The following is a 26,371-nucleotide window of genomic DNA, read 5'->3' as shown; positions in this document are numbered from 1 at the left end:
AGATTTGGCTTTAAAATAGCTAGATTAGCATCACTGTAGATAAACTTAGTAATGGGCGAGTTCAATTTATGTACTTTCAGTTTAGAATTTTAATTTAATTCGTACTTAAAGAAGGGACTTTGCTGTAGTTGAATTTTTAAACAGTGCAACGCTTAAGAAAACAACCTATTTTGCTTGAATCTGTCGTAGCCAATCATTAAAACCCCATTAACCATTAACCATTGAGAACCACAAAAAAAGCATTATGGTAAATTTATAATTAATTTATTAGTCTATACAAAATTAGCGATGAATTCTTGTGCCGCTTTGTGAATATTAATTAAAGCAAGCTAGTTTTTTTACAATTAGAAAAATTGTAAACAAAAGTGTTCATTCAGCAGAGAGACTCTCTCTACAAAGCACTGACTTGGCTTTGTTTTTCGGTCGCAAGACAGATAAGCGGGACCTTCTTGTGCCGTCGCTCGTCGGGAGTGTGGGGGGGTTCTTTTCTGCCTTGCGATCAGAGTTCATAAATTTTAATTTGTAAGATCCCTTAAACTCGAGGTGGAGCTATACTCCACGAAAAAAAAAACAAATTATACTGAGGAATTAGGGGAAGAACGGGCACAAATTTACATCAAGAACACCGACACAACTAAGCGTGGCCATAGATGGCATTCGGCACACGCGCTCTTTACCCACCCAACCATGGTTTTTCACAAACAATTTTACCAGAAAAACCCCAAAGAAGCTCCAACACTAACTAGCCTACCCCATTATTTCAACCCTTCTTCCAGATTAATGACTCATATTGTTCTTGGTTTCATTCCTATTATTCATAATATTCATTTCCATTCATTTAAATAATATCTAGACATTGGGATACTAAGATTACAATCGATTATTTTTCTTATACAAACAATGTTGTTATTATTCTACATTATTATTTTACATTATTATTAGTTTTTTGTTTTTTTTTTTTTTTTTTTCTTTTTTTTTTTTTTTATGCTATTCTTTAAATTGTTCTATTTTCTATCGTAAATCTTTCTTGCTATTCAATCCTATTTATTTGTTATTTATTTATTTCATATTTATATTCTCATTTTTTTTTTTCTCATTTCATGCTAAGTTTGTTTTATTTATTTCATTAATTTATTTAATTGTTCATTTTATTTAATATGATTATTATTATTATTATTATTTTTTTTTTATATATATTTATATATAGATATATATTTATATAGATTTAACTTATTAAATTTGGTTTATTTATCTACTTTATTTATTTATTTATTTATTTCTCTGTTTATTTTACCTCTTTTTTTTTCATAATTTAGGTGAAATCATTTAGTTTAATTCACTTGGCAAACAAATAGATATAAATATAAAGAAAAATGGTCTTAATAATTTTATTTAAAAATGTGGTTGCAAAACAAATTATTTTAATTTAAAAAAAAAAAATATGCTTTGCTTCATTCTTGCATGCAATTATTTCCAAACATTATATTATTACTTGTTTTTTTTTTTTTTTTTTTTGTATATATTAATTCATGTAAAAAAAATATAATGGTTTGGGGTTGGGGGAGTGGGAGTACAGGGTATCTTCCAGCACTTACATGATCTTTAGATTTTTTCACTCCAGCGATGAAAGGCCTTTCCTCGTGGTAGCTGTAGCGTGGCGTTGAGGTTACAAAAAGAATATAGGGGCGGACAAACACACAGTTTTTGTTGTTTTTTTTTTTTTTTTTTTTACCTTTACATTTTTATACTTCTTTTTATATTTATATCTATTCAAATTATTATTATTTTTTCTTTCTTACTTTTTCGATTTTTTATTTATTTATTTTTTTTTTAAAACAAAAATAATATTTTTCTTTTATTTATTTATTTTTTTTTTTTTGTTATACATTTATATATAATTTCTTTTATTATTTCTTTTACTTCATGTTTTTTTTTTTTTTTTTTTTTTGGTATTGTTCTACTTTTATATGTGCATATATGTATCTATATATATATATATATATATGCATATATATGATAAATTTTATTATTTCATTATTATGTTATTGATGTTTTTTTTTTTTTTTTTTTTTTTTTTTTTACGTCATCGTATTATTTTTTCTATTTTCATGCTAGTTTTAAGTCGTGGGTTTTAATTTTACATTTTTCTTCTTTTAATTTGGTGAACTATTTTAGTTGCTAGTAGCAAAATTTTTACAGTGTACGTCACATATGTAATTGAAGTGTGGGTTTTGTTCTTTTTTTTTTTTTTCGTTTAGTTGATTATGGTAGAACTAGAGTTTTTGTTCTTGACTGTGTGTAGTTTTTTTTTTTCCACTTTTAGATTTTCGCGGCTTAGAGTTTTTGGGGTTAAAAGTTTTATAGGTTTAATTGTCACTATGCAATTTATGAGCCACGATTCACGTTTGTGTTTCCCCCGCCTGCTGTTGAAGTTCCTCCAGCCTTTCGATAAAGTTGCTGCGATCGATCTTGATGGGCCAAAAAAATTAAAACAGAGCCCGTGTCTAGGGCAGGCTTTTCTATATTGCCGTGCCCAAATTTGACACGGGCGTCAAGAAAAATTTGTTGCTGCGCTAGAGAAAAAAGTTGCTTTATTTAGCTAATATGCCACAATATGCCAATCTTCGTACCTTTATTAATTATTGCAGCGCACGAGTTCCTCACCATATATGTATATATATTATATACATATATATATATGGATTTAGTGTAAAGTCGCAACGTGGAGTTCTAGAAAAAGGGCTCAATTTTGCACTTTTTCGGCTTATATAGCTTTGGGTAGATAAAAGCTTACAGGTTTTATTGCCCCTAAAGTTGGCTGCACTAATATTTGTCGCTGCAGAATTCGCACAGCGCGACAAGATCAGCTGTTGCGCGTGCGCGACAACTTTTCGGCACCCACCGAAAGCTCTCAATGCAGCGCTGCAAGCACTGAAAAAGGTTCGCTGTACCTTTTCAAAGCTTTTGCAAGCGCGCGTACTTTTTGAACTATTTCTTTCGTTATTTTTATTTACCCTTATTTTTTTTGTTTGGCTTGCGACCATTACACCACCCGATAATATACCACCGTTAGACGGAATATTAGCGGGAATATGTTCGGATGTCTATTGCTTAATGTCTTTGGCATGAAAGGTACCTATCTCTTGACCTTGCAAATTCTCTAAAAGATAAAAGCAATTTCCTAGTTTCTTTTTCACTCTACATTTCAAAAATTGGGGTGCTAATTTCGCATTATAATTGTGAGCGAATTTGCTAAGTGAAAAATTTCGGCGATACACTTCCTGCCCTTCCCTAAATGTAACAGGCTTAGAACGTAAATTATACTGTTTAACATTTCGTTCATAAGCTTGTTTTATGTTGGCCTGTATATCTTTACGAATTAGGGATAAGTTATCTGATCGAGATAGTGGTACTAATGGTTCTTCAAGCAATGTTAATTGCTTTATCAACTTGTAGTCTGAACCATGAGTTATCATATCTAACCCAAATAAAGCTCTATAAGGGGAGCATCCAGAACCAATCTCTAGCTTTCCCAGAGAAAAGAATGTGCAAATGTTTGCAAAGCCCCATAAAATCACTATCGAGAGTTTCGTCAGTAAGGACTCTCACACGATAAATAAATTCTTCCACTCCTAGTCCTTCAGATGACCCATCAAAATGGAGATTCCATTTCTGCATAATGTCAGCTGTTCTTCTGCTTTGGACAGACGAACCTCCTGGCGAGTATGCCATAGGAGTCGGAATAGACGGCAGCTGCTCGCTTGAGCTGGGCCGTGAATCAATACGGAGCGCCGACATCACACGAGTGACTGACTGCTCGATCATTTGCTGAATTATATTATAATCAACGCCTGCCGATTCTTGACGAGTATGGCCGGCTCGATTGGGTCGGCCTCGTCGGCGGGTACTAATGCCTCTTGGAGGAGGAACTACGTTTCGGTCAGAATTATGGCTTGCATCTAAACCGGATATAATTACCTCACTGCCTTCGAGCGATCGCTCTTGGGGATGCTCTAGAGACTCAGGCGGAACTTCACCTAATGCTTTGGCTAAATTACGCGTTACCATACGCGAACTACCTGGAATTGCTGATGTTGAAGCTGGTTTCGGGTCAGGTGAACAGTTACCAATAACCAGCTTAATTGACCTTGGGTCCAATGTGGACTGACATTCCGGACATTCTTGCTTATTTTCCAGCCACTGTTCTAGACATAACTTGTGAAAATTGTGCTTACAAGGGGTACAATAACATTGCTGGGTATTGCTCATCCCTTGGCTACAAAGACTACACAAACTAACAGTTTTCTCTACTGTGCGCATATCTTGAGGACTTCTTGAAATAGGCATTTTGTATCTAAATATTTTTAATTTGCTAATGAATGTAACAAGTTTGGGTTGATATAATGGGGAAGGTAGCTAGGTTTTGTGCTGTTGTGTGCTGTTCTTGCTATATTATACAATTAGGGGAAATAATGGATTTTGGGCTATTGCTACTAAAACTGGTTATAGAGTATTGCTATGCAAAAGTTAACTAAAGTGTGAGTGTTCGGCAAGGATACGCCAATGCAGCATATACACAAGTTCCAGACAACACTCTCAACATTTAGCAACTTCTGTCATAACAACATCTACTGGCCAGACGGGTATGAGTTTATATTGCACCCAGATTCATCTCATTTGGCCCTGCAACAACTACCAGAGAACAATCAGTATTGATATCCGAGCTGGGCCCAATATACAATATTCTGGAATCGTATCTGATAATTTTACAAAACACAATTAAAATAATATCTAAATGAAATAACAACTATACGAAGACAAACGAGCAAACATGGTGATACAGGTGTTATTATAAGTTGAATTTATCTTATTCGGGTTTCTCGGTCTGAGATTCAGCTCGAATCTTTCAGCTTCGTAGTCCCTATTAAGAATTGATTTGACTCATCTGTCACAGTTGCGATAGGCCGACCAAGCAAGTCCAATCTATTTCAGCACTCTGGACACTGAGTTTTCAACCATCACCAAAATGGGTGTTTCAAACAGCCAACTCTTTTTCTGCGATTAGAGAAAAGACCGTGTTGATTATTTGAACATTAAAAATGGGACTCTGAAAGCGTGATGCCTATAAAGCTGCATACTTTCATGCCCCACGTTGGGCGCCAAAAATTTATGTAAACAAAAGTGTTCATTCAGCAGAGAACTCTCTCTACAAAGCACTGACTTGGCTTTGTTTTTCGGTCGCAAGACAGATAAGCGGGACCTTCTTGTGCCGTCGCTCGTCGGGAGTGTGGGGGGGGTTCTTTTCTGCCTTGCGATCAGAGTTCATAAATTTTAATTTGTAAGATCCCTTAAACTCGAGGTGGAGCTATACTCCACGAAAAAAAACAAATTATACTGAGGAATTAGGGGAAGAACGGGCACAAATTTACATCAAGAACACCGACACAACTAAGCGTGGCCATAGATGGCATTCGGCACACGCGCTCTTTACCCACCCAACCATGGTTTTTCACAAACAATTTTACCAGAAAAACCCCAAAGAAGCTCCAACACTAACTAGCCTACCCCATTATTTCAACCCTTCTTCCAGATTAATGACTCATATTGTTCTTGGTTTCATTCCTATTATTCATAATATTCATTTCCATTCATTTAAATAATATCTAGACATTGGGATACTAAGATTACAATCGATTATTTTTCTTATACAAACAATGTTGTTATTATTCTACATTATTATTTTACATTATTATTAGTTTTTTGTTTTTTTTTTTTTTTTTTCTCTTTTTTTTTTTTTTTTTATGCTATTCTTTAAATTGTTCTATTTTCTATCGTAAATCTTTCTTGCTATTCAATCCTATTTATTTGTTATTTATTTATTTCATATTTATATTCTCATTTTTTTTTTCCTCATTTCATGCTAAGTTTGTTTTATTTATTTCATTAATTTATTTAATTGTTCATTTTATTTAATATGATTATTATTATTATTATTATTTTTTTTTTATATATATTTATATATAGATATATATTTATATAGATTTAACTTATTAAATTTGGTTTATTTATCTACTTTATTTATTTATTTATTTATTTCTCTGTTTATTTTACCTCTTTTTTTTTCATAATTTAGGTGAAATCATTTAGTTTAATTCACTTGGCAAACAAATAGATATAAATATAAAGAAAAATGGTCTTAATAATTTTATTTAAAAATGTGGTTGCAAAACAAATTATTTTAATTTAAAAAAAAAAATATGCTTTGCTTCATTCTTGCATGCAATTATTTCCAAACATTATATTATTACTTGTTTTTTTTTTTTTTTTTTTGTATATATTAATTCATGTAAAAAAAATATAATGGTTTGGGGTTGGGGGGAGTGGGAGTACAGGGTATCTTCCAGCACTTACATGATCTTTAGATTTTTTCACTCCAGCGATGAAAGGCCTTTCCTCGTGGTAGCTGTAGCGTGGCGTTGAGGTTACAAAAAGAATATAGGGGCGGACAAACACACAGTTTTTGTTGTTTTTTTTTTTTTCTTTTACCTTTACATTTTTATACTTCTTTTTATATTTATATCTATTCAAATTATTATTATTTTTTCTTTCTTACTTTTTCGATTTTTTATTTATTTATTTTTTTTTTTTTAAACAAAAATAATTTTTTCTTTTATTTATTTATTTTTTTTTTTTTGTTCTACATTTATATATAATTTCTTTTATTATTTCTTTTACTTCATGTTTTTTTTTTTTTTTTTTTTTTTTGATATTGTTCTACTTTTATATGTGCATATATGTATCTATATATATATATATATATGCATATATATGATAAAGTTTATTATTTCATTATTATGTTATTGATGTTTTTTTTTTTTTTTTTTTTTTTTTTTTACGTCATCGTATTATTTTTTCTATTTTCATGCTAGTTTTAAGTCGTGGGTTTTAATTTTACATTTTTCTTCTTTTAATTTGGTGAACTATTTTAGTTGCTAGTAGCAAAATTTTTACAGTGTACGTCACATATGTAATTGAAGTGTGGGTTTTGTTCTTTTTTTTTTTTTCGTTTAGTTGATTATGGTAGAACTAGAGTTTTTGTTCTTGACTGTGTGTAGTTTTTTTTTTTTCCACTTTTAGATTTTCGCGGCTTAGAGTTTTTGGGGTTAAAAGTTTTATAGGTTTAATTGTCACTATGCAATTTATGAGCCACGATTCACGTTTGTGTTTCCCCCGCCTGCTGTTGAAGTTCCTCCAGCCTTTCGATAAAGTTGCTGCGATCGATCTTGATGGGCCAAAAAAATTAAAACAGAGCCCGTGTCTAGGGCAGGCTTTTTCTATATTGCCGTGCCCAAATTTGACACGGGCGTCAAGAAAATTTGTTGCTGCGCTAGAGAAAAAGTTGCTTTATTTAGCTAATATGCCACAATATGCCAATCTTCGTACCTTTATTAATTATTGCAGCGCACGAGTTCCTCACCATATATGTATATATATTATATACATATATATATATGGATTTAGTGTAAAGTCGCAACGTGGAGTTCTAGAAAAAGGGCTCAATTTTGCACTTTTTCGGCTTATATAGCTTTGGGTAGATAAAAGCTTACAGGTTTTATTGCCCCTAAAGTTGGCTGCACTAATATTTGTCGCTGCAGAATTCGCACAGCGCGACAAGATCAGCTGTTGCGCGTGCGCGACAACTTTTCGGCACCCACCGAAAGCTCTCAATGCAGCGCTGCAAGCACTGAAAAAGGTTCGCTGTACCTTTTCAAAGCTTTTGCAAGCGCGCGTACTTTTTGAACTATTTCTTTCGTTATTTTTATTTACCCTTATTTTTTTTGTTTGGCTTGCGACCATTACAAAATAATACGTTGTAGTAAATTGGCATTGATGTTTAGTAATTTAAGATGAAAATGGTTTAGTATTATGAAGATTGAAACATATGTATGTATGTATGTATTTACATAGAAAATATGTACATATACATATGTATATGTTTAGTAACTCGTTTTTATGTTCATACATACATGCATATGTGGATATACATATGATTGCTGACTACTCAAATTTGTAAGACTTGGTATAAGATATCGTCAATTGGATACTCATACATATGGATGTACATATATACATATTTGTACATGTACATATATGTATATATCTATTTCGTATATGTATGTACATATGTATTTACATCCATTTGCATTTTTTTAAATTTAAGTCAAAAGCATGTATTTTATGTGAAACTAAAATTTAATTTGCAATTAACAAGAAATACTTATATGTATTGTAATAATTTATTTGATGTAGGAAATCCAACAATTGGAAATATTGTGCAAGCAGCTGTATGAAGCGACAGATGCAAACATACGTGCTGATGCTGAAAAGAGACTGGCGATATTTGTTAATAGCAACGATGCTTTACCAAAATGCCAGTTACTGCTAGATCGAGCTGATTCCAGTTATGCACAACTTCTTGCAGCTTCTACCCTCACAAAACTCATTCAAGGTATAACTCTCGGACAACGCATTGATATTCGCAGCTATGCCCTCAACTATTTGGCAACCAGACTTAATTTGCAACACTTTGTAGTACAAGCACTTGTAACACTTTTAGCAAAAATTACAAAATATGGATGGTTCGATTCATGCAAGGGAGAATTCATCTTTCAAAACATACTTGAGGACGTAAAAAAGTTTTTACAGGTACGTAAATATTAAAAATGCTATCCATCCTTAAAAGCAATGCACTTGTTTCATTGAATAGGGCTCGGTTGAGCATTGTACTATTGGCGTACAAATTCTGTCGCAGTTGGTAACAGAAATGAATTCAATTGTGGAGCTAGATGCACACTTGTCATTCTCTAAAAACCGTAAGATAGCTACATCTTACCGAGATCACCAACTGTACGATACGTTTCTACTTTCCTGTTCCCTTTTGATAAATGCTCGAGATAATAGCAAGAACTTAAACTTTCTGGACGAGTCGCAACAGGCGTAAGTTAATTAAAACCATATTAATAAAACATTTACGACTAATTAGTTATATAAATAAAAGTAACCTTTAACAGCAACCAGATAAATTAATGAAAAAAAAATTGTGATCCGATCTAGATACCTCGTGTCATCATTTTCATTATACTCTATTCAAAAGGGAAGAACAAATATTGGTTTTGTGCAATGTCCGTCTTGCTTTCCGATCGTATGATCCATTTGTACGTTATTGAAGCTACAAACACGAAACTTATAACATATACTGGGGCTGTAGAAAAATCGATTATTCACTAGAATTTAATGTATGAAGTGGGAATACCCGATTCCACCGATACATTTAGTTGTTTCCAAACGACAATAGTAGACGAGTATCACACAGGCGGTTACTTGTTACAATTAACCCCATGAATATGAGGTTTATACCTTTAACCCATTTAGAATCAGGGTATAGTGGTTCTGTTAAATTCATGTAACAGGCGGCAGATGGCATGGGAATCCCCATAAGGTATGTATTTTTGATTCGGTCGATTTAGCCCTGTCCGTGAGCCCATCCATATCCGCGTCGATTTAAGAAGATTTATTTTAAAGAGACTATAGACTAACAGCTATACTCCATATAGAGTTTTTCTCAAAAAAACTGATGGTTTTTTTCATGGCTTCGAGATCCTCTGAATCCTTCGAGCAACTGCTATTTCATTAATGATTCGCACATGCACCCACACAGGCATACGCACGCACGCATAAACACGCATTGGCTGCAGTTTGGTACTACTACCGGCACTTAATTGTTTAATAACTTTTCTTGTGGATGGACTATCTTCATAAAATTTTCAGATCGTGATTATAACATTGAAATACGTGCATTTGCCAAAGCACAAGCTTTTAATATTTGAAAGACATCTTATACAAGTTTATGGATGTGGGGCTCAATATAAGGGTTGCGGTGAATTATAGAAAAAATCGAAATTCTTTAAATTAACATTTAAAATTTGACGACTCCCGCTTCAAAGATGTAGCAGATATGATTTTATTACTGATTTTCGATAATGTTTTTTATCGATAAAAACTTAACGGGATAAGTTACCGATTTTTGGATATACATTTTATGGGGTCTGCCCCATCTTCTTCTGCCTGTTACATACATTTAAACATAACCATTTTAACAAAACCATTTTCAATGGGTTCAGGGTATAATGAGTGTATAATGGTATAATGAGTGTATGTATGAGAGCTAGAGACCTCAATTTGAGGTTACAAAGTTCGTATGTACAGCGATATAGCCCTGTACCCGTTATTATGTTATCGATTTTTATATTCTGAACTCATTGAAAATAGGAAATCAGGGTTTTTATTTTGTTAAAAGTATATAACATCGCAGACCCCATAAAGTATATATATTCTTGATCAGGGCGACGAGCTGAGTCAGCCCTGTCAGTCTTTCCTTATGTTTGAACGTGTCGATCTCAGAAGATATACGAATTGTTTTTCCTAGGTTCGTGTATACCAAGCGCATATCGAGCTTTTCATCAAAAATCGATAGCTCTTCCGGTTTTCTGTTATCGATTTTAAACACTATCGAAGATCAGTACTCTATAGAATTTCGTTAATAAAATTTAAAATTTACTCCCCATCCGTATGTTCATCCCCTCACGCACATATTTGTAAAAGGCGTATTTTAAATACTAGAGACTTACAGTGACGAGCAAAACTGTAACACAAATTCAATGTTGCAAATTTAAGGGTCTGTATTTCTGCTTCCACTCTATGGATGTTTAAGATCTTAATTATACTCATTCGCGAAAGTGAAATGAGTATATTGGTTTTGTGCAATGTCCGTCCGCCTATCTGTCTGTCCGTCCGTCCGTCTGTCCGTATGAACGCAGTCTATTTCGGCGCTATTGAAGCTAGAGACTTGAAATTTGGAACACATACTCGTGTGTATCTCCGATTTATAAAGTGTTAAAATTTTCCCGATCCGCCCACTAGGGGCGTGGCAAATCGGAAAATGCATTTTCCGATATACTAGAAATCATGTTATTTAAAGAGCTAGAAAGCTGAAATTCGGGATGTAGGTCCGCGTCGACCACCCAAGATTCACGAGATATGGCGGATATATCTCCGCCCATTAGGTGCGTGGTAAATCGGATAAAACTGTATCTCCTAAAGTTGTAAGTCTAGAATGCTGAAATTTTGCACGTGAGCTTTCGATTCAATAAAGATGGGTATAATAACTATATATATACGCCTACTAGGGGCGTGGCAAATCTAACCTGAAGATATAGTGATTTTTCGAATTCTGCTATGGTAGAGACCTGAAATTTAGTATATATACGCGGGTTGACCACCCAAGTCAAACGGGCTATGGTAGATATATGTACGCCCATAGGGGGCGTGGCAAACCGTAAAAGCTTATATCTCCTACAGCTTAAGAGCTAGAAGCTTAGAAGCTGAAATTAGGAGAGTTGAGTTACTGGTAGCCTCCTCTATCGATGCCCCAAAAATAATTTTTACGCCAATTTAAGGGCGTGGTAAATCGAAAAATTTTTTGAGCGTAAGAGTTCAAATTTTGCATTTAGGGAACCGGTTGCTCGTTCTAAGAACTGGCCAAAATGAGGAGTCTACGGCCACTAGGGGCGTGGCAATCGGCATTTACAGTGCCCGAATCGCGGCATTTATATGCGTCAGCCATCTATTTATGTATTTGCAAATATAAATAAGCTTAATAGATATTCATAATATGGAAAGAAACATTTTTATGAAATTTAAAAAATATAAAAGAAGCTAAAATAACAAAAATTTGCAATTTACAAAAAAGAGTTTTCCGCGGGATTTGAACTCGCACCCAAACCAAATAGCATGTTTGTTAAAATAACTAAAATAACATAGCTCGCAAAAAACTGTTAACACTTTTTCGTTGTCTGCAAAAAAGTGTCTTTCACTGACACAGTCAAAAAAACTCAGACAGAAACTGTTTTTGTCGCGTCTGGCTTAGCTCTCTCGCGCTCTGAGGGAGACAGTTGTTTCTGTTTTCGTTTCCTCAAGTCAAACAGTGATCGTTTGCTTGAGTTAAAGAAGTAACGGTAAGTTGCGTTTGTATGGGTAATCACGCGCGATTGCTGCGTTCTTTTTGTATGTATGTATGCGTGTATTTACATGCACACGAAGGCAAAAACATTTTCTGCTGAGTTTTTTAGTCAAAGTGTTTTTTGCTGAGAAGCTTTGTGTGAGGGAAAATCGTGTTAGTTTTACGCGACACTCATGTGAGAGCGTCACACGAATGAGTGATCGCATTGCGTCTGAGCGAAACAGATGCTAAAGAAAACAGAGAGTGACGCTCAGAGAGAGACTTGTCTGCACAATTTTTTTTTGGTTATGATACGAGGAAGAGAATAAACGAAAAAACGCTCAACTCTCATTTGCAAGCTCTGTAAAATAATGATCGCCGGCGCTTCTGCCTACAGCACCACCGCGTTGTTTCAAACAACAGTAAATAAATCGAAATCACATTATTGTTATGACGCCATATGGCAATTAAATGCCAATGTATGGAAATTCAAAAACAATACAAAGACAAATCAATCGCAACTGAGATTCTTAGAATATGCTAGAGTACGCATCACGATTGAGTGATAGTAGGTTATGCAAAGCGAACAGCTGATTTGGCAGCGTGACGTCATTATTTCAGAAAATGGTGGGCGCGCGTTTGAATTTGTATGAAAATCAAGCAACTTTGACACTGTTATTTGTCTTAAAACTAGTAGACTAAATAAAACGAGTTGGGCGGCTAATCACATGTTCTATATAGATTCACGAATCGGAAAATATAAAGGTTTTTGCTAATTTTTATACTCTAAATTGTTTTCTAAGCAGTTATTGATCATGCAATCCCTTGACCACTTTTACTCTTGCATATAATGGACTTAACCTTACTATCTAAGGCTTGAATTTGTAAAGCTAAAAAGTTACTACTAAGTATTATGCATTTCCCATCAATCCGCATAATCATACGTACTAATTTCATTCTTTATATTACAAATCCGATGGCCATAGATGATACGCAGCATTGTTAGCTTCTGTCTAAGTTTTAAGAGCTGATTCAGGAGGATTATGTGTTTCCTTAGGTTTCAATACTTATAATCATACAAGTTTACGACTTGGCAACTAATACACAAATATTAGTTCATTCTACCGGATGTTTCTGACATGACAGCAGGGGTGAGCAGCACCTTTATTGATGCAGCTTCAACGTGTACTATATTTAAATGTGTAGGTAAATTGGCATAAATAAACAATACTGATGGCGAGAACCCAGTTAACTATGTCCATCAACCATTCCTGCTGACTTATTGGCCATTTTTGCTGCATTCGAGAGGCCTCCCAGTTCATTCCATTATATACTTAATTTCTTTATTGTATGGTAATAAAATTAGTGATTGACCATTTTTAAGGTATTTACTATTAAAATTTTTTATATATAGTTAGTTTTGGTTGTTTTGGACGACTTAGTCGATCTCTGCTGAAATGCCTTCCAAGCTTCAGCCGGGATAACATAGCAAAATCTGATAATGTGACGTCACAAGAGAGCTGTTAGTTAACATTAAAAGTAACGGGACTGCTCTTTGCGCAACCTACTGTGTCTTTTAACAGTGAGTACGCATTTATGTGTACATACATACATACACATACAAATGAGCGCGTGTATAAGGAATGCTTGATGCTATGCCTGCAGACTTATATATATATACATATATACATATGTATGTATTTGCGTATACATACATGTATGTATTTGAGGGCTATTTAAGATGAAACAAATTTAAACTTATAAAATTATTCGACTAAGAAAATGAAAAGTATTAAGTGCCATTCAGTCAAGCTCGCACCTTCCCAATAAAATATCTATTTTATAAAAAACGAAATATTTATGAAAAAAAACATCGAAGAGGTTTCGAACCTTCCCTATTCTAACATAACTTGCGTCGCCTTTAGCACATGCGCTACTGCTTTGCTTATATATAATCATTTTTGGGTACCGTCGCACCATTTCAGGAGGAATCGCGCACCAAATGTCCTTGTTCCTCTCCAATATCTTTATCATTCCACTTGGAGCCACCCATAATTCGCTGGCTGCGATTTCACATGACTCCATATATTTTCAATGATATTCATGTCTGAAGAATACTCTGGACACTTCAGGGACTTGAATCCTTGCCATATTGTCCACTTTTTGACCAAATTAGACGTGTTCTTTGTGTCATTGTTCTGCATTTTCCATAGTAAAACCCATATGTTCACTTAATTTTCCCAAATTCCTTTGTAAAGTGATCAGGTACTATCCCGATACGCTATTCCTTCGATTAAAACCAAGGGTCCATCACAATCTTTGCTTGTGCTCCCCTAAACCATAAGAGAGCAGCCACCGTGCTTGACAAATTAGACTTACTGTACTGTTACAGTTAACAGACTGGACTGTGGGATCTCTATGCTAATGCCGAGATTATCCATATGCCTTGAAACTATTAATATGGACAGATGAAACAATAAACAACCATTTTGAGTCATCTGTTTGTGTGTTTTCGTGTGTGTCCATTAATAATTAATAGATCAACATAGTCTTACAATAGGCTGTCAATGTGTGTGCATTAGAGGTGCCAAGCTATCGATGGCACTATCGTCACTATCGATGGTCGGGCACTATCGAGCGACTGAACTATCGATGGTTCAATGTCTCGATAGTGGCCGATGACGATAGTGGCGATCTCAAATGAAAGTCGCGTAAAGAGTAATAAGATTTTCGCTTACACAAAGCACTAACCAGAGAACACATAGACCGGACAAGTAGTGTAAAGCGTTTTGCACACTTTTTTTCGGGAGTTATCTCCCAGACACTTCGTATTTGCACGGCTCTTCACTTTTTGGGTTCGAGCTACGAAAACATACGAAAGCACAATCATTTCGCTTCATGCGCTCGACCGAGATGGTCGACTGTTGAACAAAGGATCCATCTGCGCTGAATGTTTCCCTTGCTCTCTCTCTCTCACGATGCTCTCTGCTCTCTCAAATATGTATATGTATGTATGCATGTGAGCACAAGCAGCGCTCACAAATTGAAATTTCTTCGCAGCGAGAGCCCATGCCTACCCTTATGTGTGAAGAGTATACCGAACTTTTCAAACCGTTTGCCATGCGTTTTCGTTATTATTTGTGGGAAGGGTATGAAGGCGTTGGTGCGCATAATGAAAATGTTTTCGCGACGAGCATGCACACACACACTTACAGTATGCTACATGTACTATGAGCATTTGTATGCCTGTGTGCGAAGCTCTTGCTGCCTGTAGCAATTTTAAATCCCAGCATTTGCATTTGGTCGATCTTGTGAAGTGCTCACATACATATGTATGTATGTATGTATATACATTTGATTGTGTGTACGCATGGGAGGCGCTGCTCACAATTTTGGGATATAACTTGTAGAAGCACTTGTATGCCTGTGTGCCTTTACATGTGCGTGTGTGTATGTGTTTGTATGTATGCATGGGAGATGAACATTGGCGTGTGCCTCCCTCAACTTAGAATGGTGTGAACGATTTTGGGCTTTGATTGAAGAGGCGCGCTTATGTTTAAGTACCTGTTTTGATTCAATGATCGTGGGTTTACCTATCAGAATGAATGTTTTTTAAAAATGTGGTACCTGATTAATTCCAATGGGCAAAATGGGATGTGTTTTTTTAACCCTTGCACTTGTGCATACATATGTAGGTCAATTTGACACCTTTTTAAAAAGATGAATACGTAAATAGGTCAAATTGATAATTTTTACAAAAATTTGGATTAATCAGGTACCACATTTTTAAAAAACATTCATTCTGATAGGTAAACCCACGATCATTGAATCAAAACAGGTACTTAAACATAAGCGCGCCTCTTCAATCAAAGCCCAAAATCGTTCACACCATTCTAAGTTGAGGGAGGCACACGCCAATGTTCATCTCCCATGCATACATACAAACACATACACACACGCACATGTAAAGGCACACAGGCATACAAGTGCTTCTACAAGTTATATCCCAAAATTGTGAGCAGCGCCTCCCATGCGTACACACAATCAAATGTATATACATACATACATACATATGTAAGTGTGAGCAGTTCACAAGATCGACCAAATGCAAATGCTAGGATTTCAAATTGCTACAGCCAGCAAGGGCTTTGCATACAGGCATACAAATGCTCATAGTACATATAGCATACTGTAAGTGTGTGTGTGCATGCTCGTCGCGAAAACATTTTCATTATGCGCACCAACGCTTTCATACCCTTCCCACAAATAATAACGAAAACGCATGACAAACGGTTTGAAAAGTTCGGTATACTCTTCACACAGAAGGGAAGGCATGGGTTCTCGCAGCGAAGAAATTTCAATTTTTGTGAGCTGCGGCTTGTGCTCACATGCATACATACATATACATATTTGAGAGAGCAGAGAGCATCGTGAGAGAGAGAGAGAGAGCAAGGGAAACATTTAGCGCAGAGGGATCTTTTGTTCAATATTTGACCATCTCGGTCGAGCGCATGAAGCAAAATGATTGTGCTTTCGTATATTTTCGTAGGCCGAACCCAAAAAGTGAGGAGCCGAGCAAATACGAAGTGTCTGTGAGAGAACTCCCGAAAAAAAGTGTGCAAAACGCTTTACACTACTTGTCCGGTCTATGTGTTCTCTGGTTAGTGCACAAAGCCTCTCGGCAAAAGACAGTTTGACTAAAAATACATACATATGTCGTATCGATATTTTTTATTTTCTTTATTAATTTGCATTTCCGATATTTCGTTATTCAATTAATTCTTGTACCATCACTGATCTACATACGTATCATCTCTAATAAGCAAAGTAAAGAAAACGAAAGAGAACCAAATTGTTGTTTTACCGTTATGGGATTCCATCCTTTTTCCTTTATGTGTATCTGTCATGATTGAGTGATCAGGGTGACCGAATATGGTATTTTAAATACTTTTTGGTATTTTATCAGCTCCGATTTTGCTCAAAAGTATTTTAATGGTATATAGGTATAAAACAAATAAATAGAAAACATGAGCAATAAGCAAAAATATAGAGCTGAGTGGGAGACTATGCCGGAAAATGAAAAATGGCTGGGAAGGAGCGCAAATAATATGGATGCGCACTGCAAAGCGTGCCAGACTAACATTTTGAGTAGGCTGGCGTCACTTAAGCAGCATGCGGCTACACAAAAACAAAGATTTAATAATTTAGCCCGTTTCTAATCCGTCGTGTGAACGCATATTCTCTCAAATTAATTTAATCAAAACGAAAAATCGAAACCGCTTTAAAAATGTAAATATATCACATATATTACATGTACAATAATCATTGCGCGAAAATGGGTGCAATAATTTTAAGCCCAGTGAACAAGTGTTATGTAAAGATTTCAACAAATTGAATTTAAGCTGCTCTGACGAAGAAGGCTAGTAATTATAATTAAATGATCTTAAGAGAAACTAGCAAGACTGAACAAAGAAGTTCCTTTACTATTTTAAGAAAATGTTACAAAATGAATTTTAAGCATTTAATTAATTTTAAGACTTTAAATATATATTGGAATATGGAATTGAATACGAATGCATATTGTTCTAGTTTTATGTTGGACTGAAATATTATTAATTTTTTAAAATGAAATAAACAACAAACATTTATATAATAAGTCAGTTATTATTTTATAATAATTTGAATTTCCAGACGATTTATTTGTTATGGTATTTATAGTGGTATTTTGTAAAATATGAAATAGTATTTTATAGTATATTTTTGAGACCAAATTGGTATTTTTCGTTTGGTCCGGCGCGGTCACCCTGGTCAGAACACATACACCGGACAAGTAGTGTAAAGCGTTTTGCACACTTTTTTTCGAGCATTAGTTCCCAGACCACAATTAAAAAAAAAAAAAAAGAATCATTCTGATAGGCAAACCCACGATCATTGAAATAAAATCATCTTCTTAACTATAAACGCGCCTCTTCAATTAAAGCCCAAAATCGTTCACACCATTCTAAGTTGAGGGAGGCACACGCCAATGTTCATGTCCCATGCATACAAACAAACACATACACACACGCACATGTAAAGGCACACAGGCATACACATGCTTCTACAAGTGAAAATTTCACTGATATCCCATAATTGTGAGCATCGCATCCCATGCGTACACACAATCAAATGTATATACATACATACATATGTATGAGCACTTCACAAGATCGACCAAATGCAAATGCTGGGATTTAAAATTGCTACAGGCAGCAAGAGCTTCGCACACAGGCATACAAATGCTCATAGTACATGTAGCATACTGTAAGTGTGTGTGTGCATGCTCGTCGCGAAAACATTTTCATTATGCGCACCAACGCTTTCATACCCTTCCCACAAATAATAACGAAAACGCATGGCAAACGGTTTGAAAAGTTCGGTATACTCTTCACACAGAAGGGAAGGCATGGGTTCTCGCTGCGAAGAAATTTCAATTTTTGTGAGCTGCTGCTTGTGCTCACATGCATACATCATATACATATTTAAGAGAGCAGAGAGCATCGTGAGAGAGAGAGAGAGAGCAAGGGAAACATTGAGCACAGAGGGATCTTTCCCAGTGGCGGAAATGCCCATTATTTTGTCCATTATTCATGGATTACTTGTCGCCTGTGTGCATGAAAAGATCGAGTACAAGCTGCCTTAATTTTTTAAGGAATGGCCGCTTTTTCTCCTGGGTGCATGACATTATTGAATTTTGTAATGCAGAAAGTAATGAGGTGACGAAGTTTCCTTCGGCTCTCCATTACCCATGCGTATACTTTTTAAATATTGTAATGTAGAAATTCCGCAACCTGAAGAAAACGCCTTATACATTTTCAAAATCGCTTATGGGTTAGTAATGTGCGTACATTACAACACAATATACCTGCAACCCATTTTCCCACTATATAAAATGGCTTACTTCTTAATGCAATGTAATTGGAGAAATAATTGATTACTAATTGAAAGATAGAAACGCTTGAGTAATGTAGTATTTTTTTTTTTTTAATTTTTAAAAATTATTATTTATTATTTCTTAATATCTATAAATAAATGTATAGTCTTAAACTATGTATTATTACTATTTTATTATATCTATCTACATCTAAATCTAAAGCTATGTCTTATTATCTAGTTTGTCCTTATTATCGAACTTCTGATTTGCCAGTCGAGCTTTCTGGACCCGAAAGCAGTTTCTTATTGTACTTATATAGATAGGTCTTCTTAGTGGACCCTTCGGTTTTTATAGCATCTGTAAATTAAACATTATTAATTTTTTTGTCATTAAAAATACGTGTAAGATGAAAAATGACGCGCCGCGGCGGGTAAAACGAAAACAGAAAACATCACACATATGCATTTTTGAACTTGTATTTACACTCATTAACACTATACACACAAAAGGAATAGGCATAGACAAAGAAACCAAACGAAAGAAGGCACGCATTCCATGCCAAAAACGGTAAAGTCCAAAACGAAATTCGGCGATTTCGTCACGACGCAACGAAAGACAAAAATCGTTTGTTGGTTAGCGGGAAAGGGGCATACAGAAACGAAGTTGACAAGAGCTCGATTCTGTCGTATGAGTAGCACTTTTTATTTTGTACATTACAAATGCGCTGAAAAAATGTTCATAGGTAATGCATTACTTTTTTCTCGTATGTAATGCATTATTTCAACAGACCTCATTCAGGTCGTCGCCACTGGGTTTATTCAACAGTCGACTATCTCGGCCGAGCGCATGAAGCGAAATGATTTTGTGTTCCCATATTTTCGTAACCAGTGTTGCCGAATCAGCTATTTTGTAGCTAGATCTGGCTACTTTTTAAGGCCGATTGCTACAAAAATTTTCAAACAGCTATTAGCTACAAATCTGGCTATTTTCAAATATTAAATTTAGCTAAAATGCAAGCGAACTTATAACAAAATTCGCTTCGATACTTTTTAAATGTAAATGATTTAAATGTACTGAGCTTTGTGTAGAATTAATACTACAACTGAAAAATAGGTAAGCTTTCTAAAATGCTATGCAAAATTAATTTCTTATCAGTTTTTATACCCTGACCCATTGACGCCATCATTTTGTAAAAAACGCATTTCAAGTACTAGAGACTTGTGCTTTGGAATGTACACACATTTTAGCCATATGATCACGTTTTGAAAGTTTCATTAAGATTGTATGTCCACAAAACATATGGATTACGCCGATATGGCAAATGTTGCTATGAGTATAGCGTTCCACCCAACTACCTTAAAAAGGCAAATTATAAAAGCGACAATGGTGAAAATGACGAGCTGGTGGTCATAGATGAGATATTATCAGAATTAAATTAATAAAATTGACTTTTTATGAAAAAAAAACAGCACTGTTTTCTTTTTTGCTACTTTTTCAGCTATTTTAGAAGAAAGTTGGCTACTTCTAGCTACTTTCAGCCTTCGGTTTTGCTACTTTTGCTGAAAAAGTTTCGGCAACACTGTTCGTAACCCGACCCTAAAAGTGAGGAGCCGAGCAAATACGAAGTGGTCTGGGAACTAATGCTCGAAAGAAAGTGTGCAAAACGCTATACACTACTTGTCCGGTCTATGTGTTCTGTGGTTAGTGGTTATGCAAAGCGAACAGCTGATTTGACAGCGTGACGTCATTATTTCGGAAAATAGTGGGCGCGCGTTTGAATTTGTATGAAAATCAGGCAACTTTGACACTGTCTTAAAACTAGTTGACTAAATAAAACGAGCTGGGCGGCTAATCACATGTTCTATATAGATTCACGAATCGTAAAATATAAAGGTTTTTGCTAATTTTTATACTCTAAACCGTTTTCTAAGCAGTTATTGATCATGCAATCCCTTGACCACTTTTACTTTTGTATATAATGGATTTAACCTTACTATCTAATGCTTAAATTTGTAAAACTAAAGAGTTACTACTAAGTGTTATGCATTTCCCATCAATCCGCATCATTATATGTACTAATTTCATTCTTTATATTACAAATCCGATGGCCATAGATGATACGCAGCATTGTTAGCTTCTGTCTGGGTTTTAAGAGCTGATTCAGGCAGATTATGCGTTTCCTTAGGTTTCAATACTCATAATCATACAAGTTTACGACTTGACAATTAATACACAAATTTTATTTCCTTCCACTGGATGTTTTTGACATGACAGCAGGTGTGAGCAGCACCTTTATTGATGCAGCTGCAACGTGTACTATATTTGAATGTGTAGGTAAATTGGCATAAATTAACAATACTGATGGCAAGAATCCGGTTAACTATGTCCATCAACAATTCCTGCTGACTTATTGGCCATTTGGGCCATATCATTGCTGCATTCGAGAGGCTTTCCAGTTCATTTCATTGTATACTTAATTTCTTTATTTTATGGTAATAAAGTTAATGATTGACCACTTTGAAGTTATTGAAATTTTAAGCTATTGAAATTTCCTTATATATACTTAATTTTGGTTGTTTTCGACCACTTAGCCGATCTGTGCTGAAGCGCCTGCCAAGCTTCAGCCGGGACAACATAGGAAAATCTGATAATGTGACGCCACAAGAGTGCTGTTAGTTAACATTAAAAGTAACGGGACTGCTCTTTGCGTAACCTACTGTGTCTTTTAACAGTGGTATCTGTCTCACAAACCATGTAATTTTCGCGAGCCCAACAGATCATCTGTTCTGCGTAGTTTCGGCCTGACAACGCGACAGAGTGAGATAACTATAACATCTAGCAAAAACGTATTAGTATTGAGCGTGGTATGTATCCACTTGAGTATATTGAAGAAGAAGAGAAAAGTGACGCTCATTGATGTTGAAAACTCGAAAAAGAAAGGTCGCGTCATGTCAGATCCGAGAAAACGCAAGGCACGTGCTGCTGGGAAAATAAATGTGGAACCAGACGATAATGAATCTGCGACACATATGTACATACAATGGAGGACAAAAGTATAAGTTAGAGTTTTTGCAATGCGTTGTCAAAATACTTTTGTCCTCCATTGTACATATATAACAGAACCAGTGTTGCCAACTTTTGTTCAGCAAGAAAAGCTGTTTTTAGTGGGAAGATACTTTAAAAAAAAGCTGAAATTTTGTGAAAAAAATCGGACAAAAAAGCTGATGGTTTTTGCTTTAATTTGATTGATATTTAAATATATTTTTAGTAACTAGAAGTCATGGCTGCATTTCTTCAACCTGACCTTTAAATTGAGTAAGCATATCAATATTCATTTTATTGCGTAGTTATGTTTTTACAGTATTGACCTGACTAAAACTTTTCACCACTTGCGCGTTCGACCATGGCAAGGAAAGCAATGTCATTGCAAAAGTTGCCAAGTCCCTACATTTTTTATTTCCTCCCGAATTCTTATAAGCACACCTCTTACCCTAAACTATGTAGAGTCTTAAGAATTTCCCCATTGAACTGGGAGAATATTCTTATATTGGTGTTCAATACTTTCAATATTCTTTGAATAGAATAACTCTAGTATTGGAACGATACTATTTTTGTTTACTCGCAAGAAACAGCATTTTACATCATTTGAAAATTTGCCGGCAGCCTATTAATTAAAACATATTTAGTAAACACAAACTACTACTACTACTACATGTTATCAAATGAGTTGCATACATTCTTTTTAATTGCTTTATAATCAGAGCTTGCAAATGAGAGTTGAGCGTTTTTTCGTTTATTCTCTTTCTCGCATCATACCCAAAAAAAAATTGTGTAGACACGTCTCTCTCTGAGCGTCACTCTCTGTTTTCTTTAGCATCTGTTTCGCTCAGACGCAATGCGATCACTCATTCGTGTGACGCTCTCACATGAGTGTCGCGTAAAACTAACACGATTTTCCCTCACACAAAGCCTCTCAGCAAAAAACACTTTGACTAACAAACTCAGCAGAAAATGTTTTTGCCTTCGTGTGCATGTAAATACACGCATACATACATACAAAAAGAACGCAGCAATCGCGCGTGATTACCCATACAAACGCAACTTACCGTTACTTCTTTAACTCAAGCACACGATCAGTGTTTGACTTGAGGAAACGAAAACAGAAACAACTATCTCCCTCAGAGCGCGAGAGAGCTAAGCCAGACGCGACAAAAACAGTTTCTGTCTGAGTTTTTTTGACTGTGTCACTGAAAGACACTTTTTTGCAGACAACGAACAGTTATTTGCGAGCTATGTTTATAATATCTATTAGAGAATTTCAAGTTCGATATTCTTGCTCATATAAGTTATATTGAATAAAATATAAATCATATTTTAGTTCAGTTAGTTCCACTCTATTATCGGTTGGTTCATTCATAGAAAATTGACCTAATTAACTATTTAGTTTTAATTAAACTGCAATGACAAACACCACGATAAATCGCTACAAATGATGATAAATTGATCAGTAAAGAAAAAAGCGGAAAAAAGCTGATTTGGCAACACTGAACAGAACACAACAATCGCGTGTGATTACCCATACATCCGCAAAAGACAATTCATTTAACTCAAGCAAACTATCAGTGCTTGATTTGAGCGAAACGAAAACTGAAATAACTGTCTCGCTCAGAGCGCGAGCGAGCTAAACCATACGCGACAGAAACTATTTCTGTCTGTCTTTTTCTATTTTTATTGTGTGAGTGAAAGACACTTATTTGCAGACAACAAAAATCGATCACTACAATAAAAAAATAACTTAATAGTTTTTAGGTTTTAGCTTTTAAGTCAATTCAGCTCTTATCTTAAAATGTAATTTCACAAAATTGAAGTGTTCATTTAAGTTCAAATTTTTAAGGCTAAGAATCACTGTTTTTTATTGCGACTATCGACCACTATCGATGGTTTGGAAATTACTATTGTCCTCAATCGATGGAGCCCATCATCGATAGTTTGGTACCTCTAGTGTGCATGTGTTATTTTTTATTCATTCATGCGTTTCAAATATTTTATGTAAGTCTGTTTTTTATTTTTCATAGTCTGGAATATTCTCTTCAATACTCTGGATTAAATTGAACAAAAATGAGATATATACTATACCTTTCAAACAACTGTTAACCTTTTTTATACCCTGAACCCATTTTCAATGGGAAATCAGAGTATAATGGTTTTGTTGAAATGTATGTAACAGGCAGAAGGAGGCGTGGCAGACCCCACAAAGTATATATATTCTTGATCAGGGCGACGAGCTGAGTTGATTTGGCCCTGTCCGTCTGTCTGTCTGTCCGTCAGTCCGTCTGTCCGTATGTTTGAACGCGTCGATTTCCGAAGATATAAGAGCTAGAGACTTCAAATTTTTTTTAAAATGTCCGTAATTACAGCGCGGATATAGAGTTTATCATTAAAAATCGATAACTCATCCCGATATTTTTTATCGATAAAAAACCTTATCGAAAACCAGTTATAAAATTTTATCTCTACACCTTTATTGCTAGACTCTCCAAATTTTTAATGTATGCTTATATGCAATTTATGCAATTTCGGGTTTTGTTAAAATTTACCCCCACCCCTATATTCACCCCCTCACCATCACTTTTGTAAAAGGCGTATTTCAAATACTAGAGACTTGTGCTTTAGCAAATACATGCATATCCATGTTATAATCATCGTACATCCACAAAAAAAGTTATTAAACAATTAAGTTCTCATAGTAAGCGCACACTGCGCCCATGCGTGTTTATGCTTGTGTGTGTATGTGTTTGTGTATGTGTGTATAAATGTTTGTGAATGTGTGTGTTTATGTGTGTGTGTGTGCGTGTTTCTTGTGTAAGCTGAAGGACGCGAAAAATTATTGAAATAGCTATTACTCCAAGGGTTCAGGGGATCTCGTAGTCGAGCAGTCTCGACTAGAGCTTTCTTACTTGTTTTAATATATTATATAAGTATAATTTGTCTTTGTAAAAAATACTTCGAAAATATTATTATTATTAGAATGCTATTATTTTGAATGAATTATTATACAGGCTAATAACACAAGTCTTGCGGCTTACAAAGAACTGTCTTAGCTTCGACTTTATTGGTAGTTCCACCGACGAGTCAGCAGATGATATGAACAATGTCCAGGTAAGTTACTTTTTAAAAGCTGATTAAAATATGATCAATATCCGTCAACTCACAGATACCAACAGCTTGGCGTCCTGCATTTCTTGATGCAAACACATTAAAATTATTTTTTGACTTATATCAAATATTACCAAATGGCTTAGCCAGTTATTCACTGTCGTGCCTAGTACAAATGACATCCGTACGTCGATCTTTATTTAGTAACTCAGAAAGAACGAAATTTCTCACAAATTTGGTAGAAGGTGTCAAAAATATTCTCAAAAATTTGCATGTAAGTTAGTTATATATATATATATTTAACAGTGCTACTTAAAAACTTTTACTTCAGGGTCTAAGCGATCCAGATAATTATCATGAATTTTGTCGATTGCTAGCACGTTTGAAGTCCAATTACCAACTTGGAGAGCTCATAGCCGTTCCTTGTTACCCCGAAGCCATAGAATTGATAGCAAAGTTTACCGTACAATCATTACATGTGAGTATATTTTTGGTAGTAAGTTTTTAAAAATGGACATTGTTAATGTTCACAGATGTGGCTCTTTGCTCCAAATAGTGTGCACTATTTACTTACCTTATGGCAGCGTATGGTCGCATCAGTACCGTATGTGAAATCGCCGGATCCGCACTTACTTGGCACGTACACACCTGAAGTTATTAAGGCGTATATAGAGTCTCGTCTAGATGCTGTGACGTTGATTGTACGTGATAATATGGAGGATCCATTAGACGATCTTTGTATGGTGCAACAACAACTTGAGCAGTTATCGGTAATCGAGCGCTGCGAATATAATAAAACTTGCAATCTTCTTGTACAGCATTTCGACCAAAAGGCCCGAGAATACGAAAATCTCTTGCAGACACATAATTCAAGCCCCATAGATATTACGGTTCATGAGTTACAGCTGACATGGTTGGTTTACATAATTGGTTCGGCTATTGTTGGAAGACTTTCTGTTACTACCAGTGATGAGCACGATAATATGGATGCAGAGCTTGTTATTCGTGTATTGCAGCTAATGAGTTTAACTGACTCACGTCTACCTCAAACTGGTTGCGAAAAGCTAGAACTGGCCATTTTAAGCTTTTTAGACCAAGTTCGTAAAATGCATAGCAGTGATCAGGCTCAAAAGGCAACTGTTTATAAACGACTCAACGAAGTCTTTGGACTAAATGATGAGCAAATGTTGCTTAGTTTTATTAACCGCAAAATGTATGTATTTTCTATTAATATGGTAATAGCT

General features: G+C 35.1%; 1 protein-coding gene and 2 long non-coding RNA genes across 7 annotated transcripts in view; 1 reads left to right on the top strand and 2 right to left on the bottom strand.

Moving 5' to 3' along the window:
- Positions 1–50: 50 nt before the first annotated feature.
- LOC6586704 (ran-binding protein 16) overlaps positions 51–26,371 on the top strand; it is a 40,533-nt gene continuing 14,212 nt past the window's right edge. The window contains exons 1-8 of one of the 5 annotated variants that reach the window (XM_015160275.3): positions 53–247; positions 8,311–8,509; positions 8,618–8,706; positions 8,768–8,997; positions 25,031–25,130; positions 25,186–25,401; positions 25,459–25,605; positions 25,661–26,340. In XM_015160275.3, the coding sequence (XP_015015761.1) occupies positions 245–247; positions 8,311–8,509; positions 8,618–8,706; positions 8,768–8,997; positions 25,031–25,130; positions 25,186–25,401; positions 25,459–25,605; positions 25,661–26,340 (1,664 nt within the window). In that variant the 5' untranslated portion in view covers positions 53–244. Of the gene's footprint in view, positions 248–8,310; positions 8,707–8,767; positions 8,998–25,030; positions 25,131–25,185; positions 25,402–25,458; positions 25,606–25,660; positions 26,341–26,371 lie in introns of those variants that run through there. The other 4 variants (XR_001448868.3, XM_002012278.4, XM_032733352.2 and 1 more) reach the window with 4 other exon arrangements.
- On the bottom strand, positions 2,143–5,769 carry LOC26528253. The gene is made up of 2 exons (XR_006357452.1): positions 2,631–5,769; positions 2,143–2,573 (listed from the first exon to the last, which is right to left on the bottom strand). It is a non-coding gene; the product is annotated as an uncharacterized LOC26528253 (long non-coding RNA).
- Positions 7,228–7,861, bottom strand: LOC26528482. The gene is made up of 2 exons (XR_006357453.1): positions 7,444–7,861; positions 7,228–7,387 (listed from the first exon to the last, which is right to left on the bottom strand). It is a non-coding gene; the product is annotated as an uncharacterized LOC26528482 (long non-coding RNA).

This window comes from Drosophila mojavensis, unplaced genomic scaffold (assembly GCF_018153725.1).
Source record: "Drosophila mojavensis isolate 15081-1352.22 unplaced genomic scaffold, ASM1815372v1 contig_72, whole genome shotgun sequence".
Lineage (NCBI taxonomy): Eukaryota > Metazoa > Arthropoda > Insecta > Diptera > Drosophilidae > Drosophila > Drosophila mojavensis.
The sequence above is the reverse complement of the archived record's forward strand: the minus strand, read 5'-3'. Positions and strand labels throughout refer to the sequence as shown.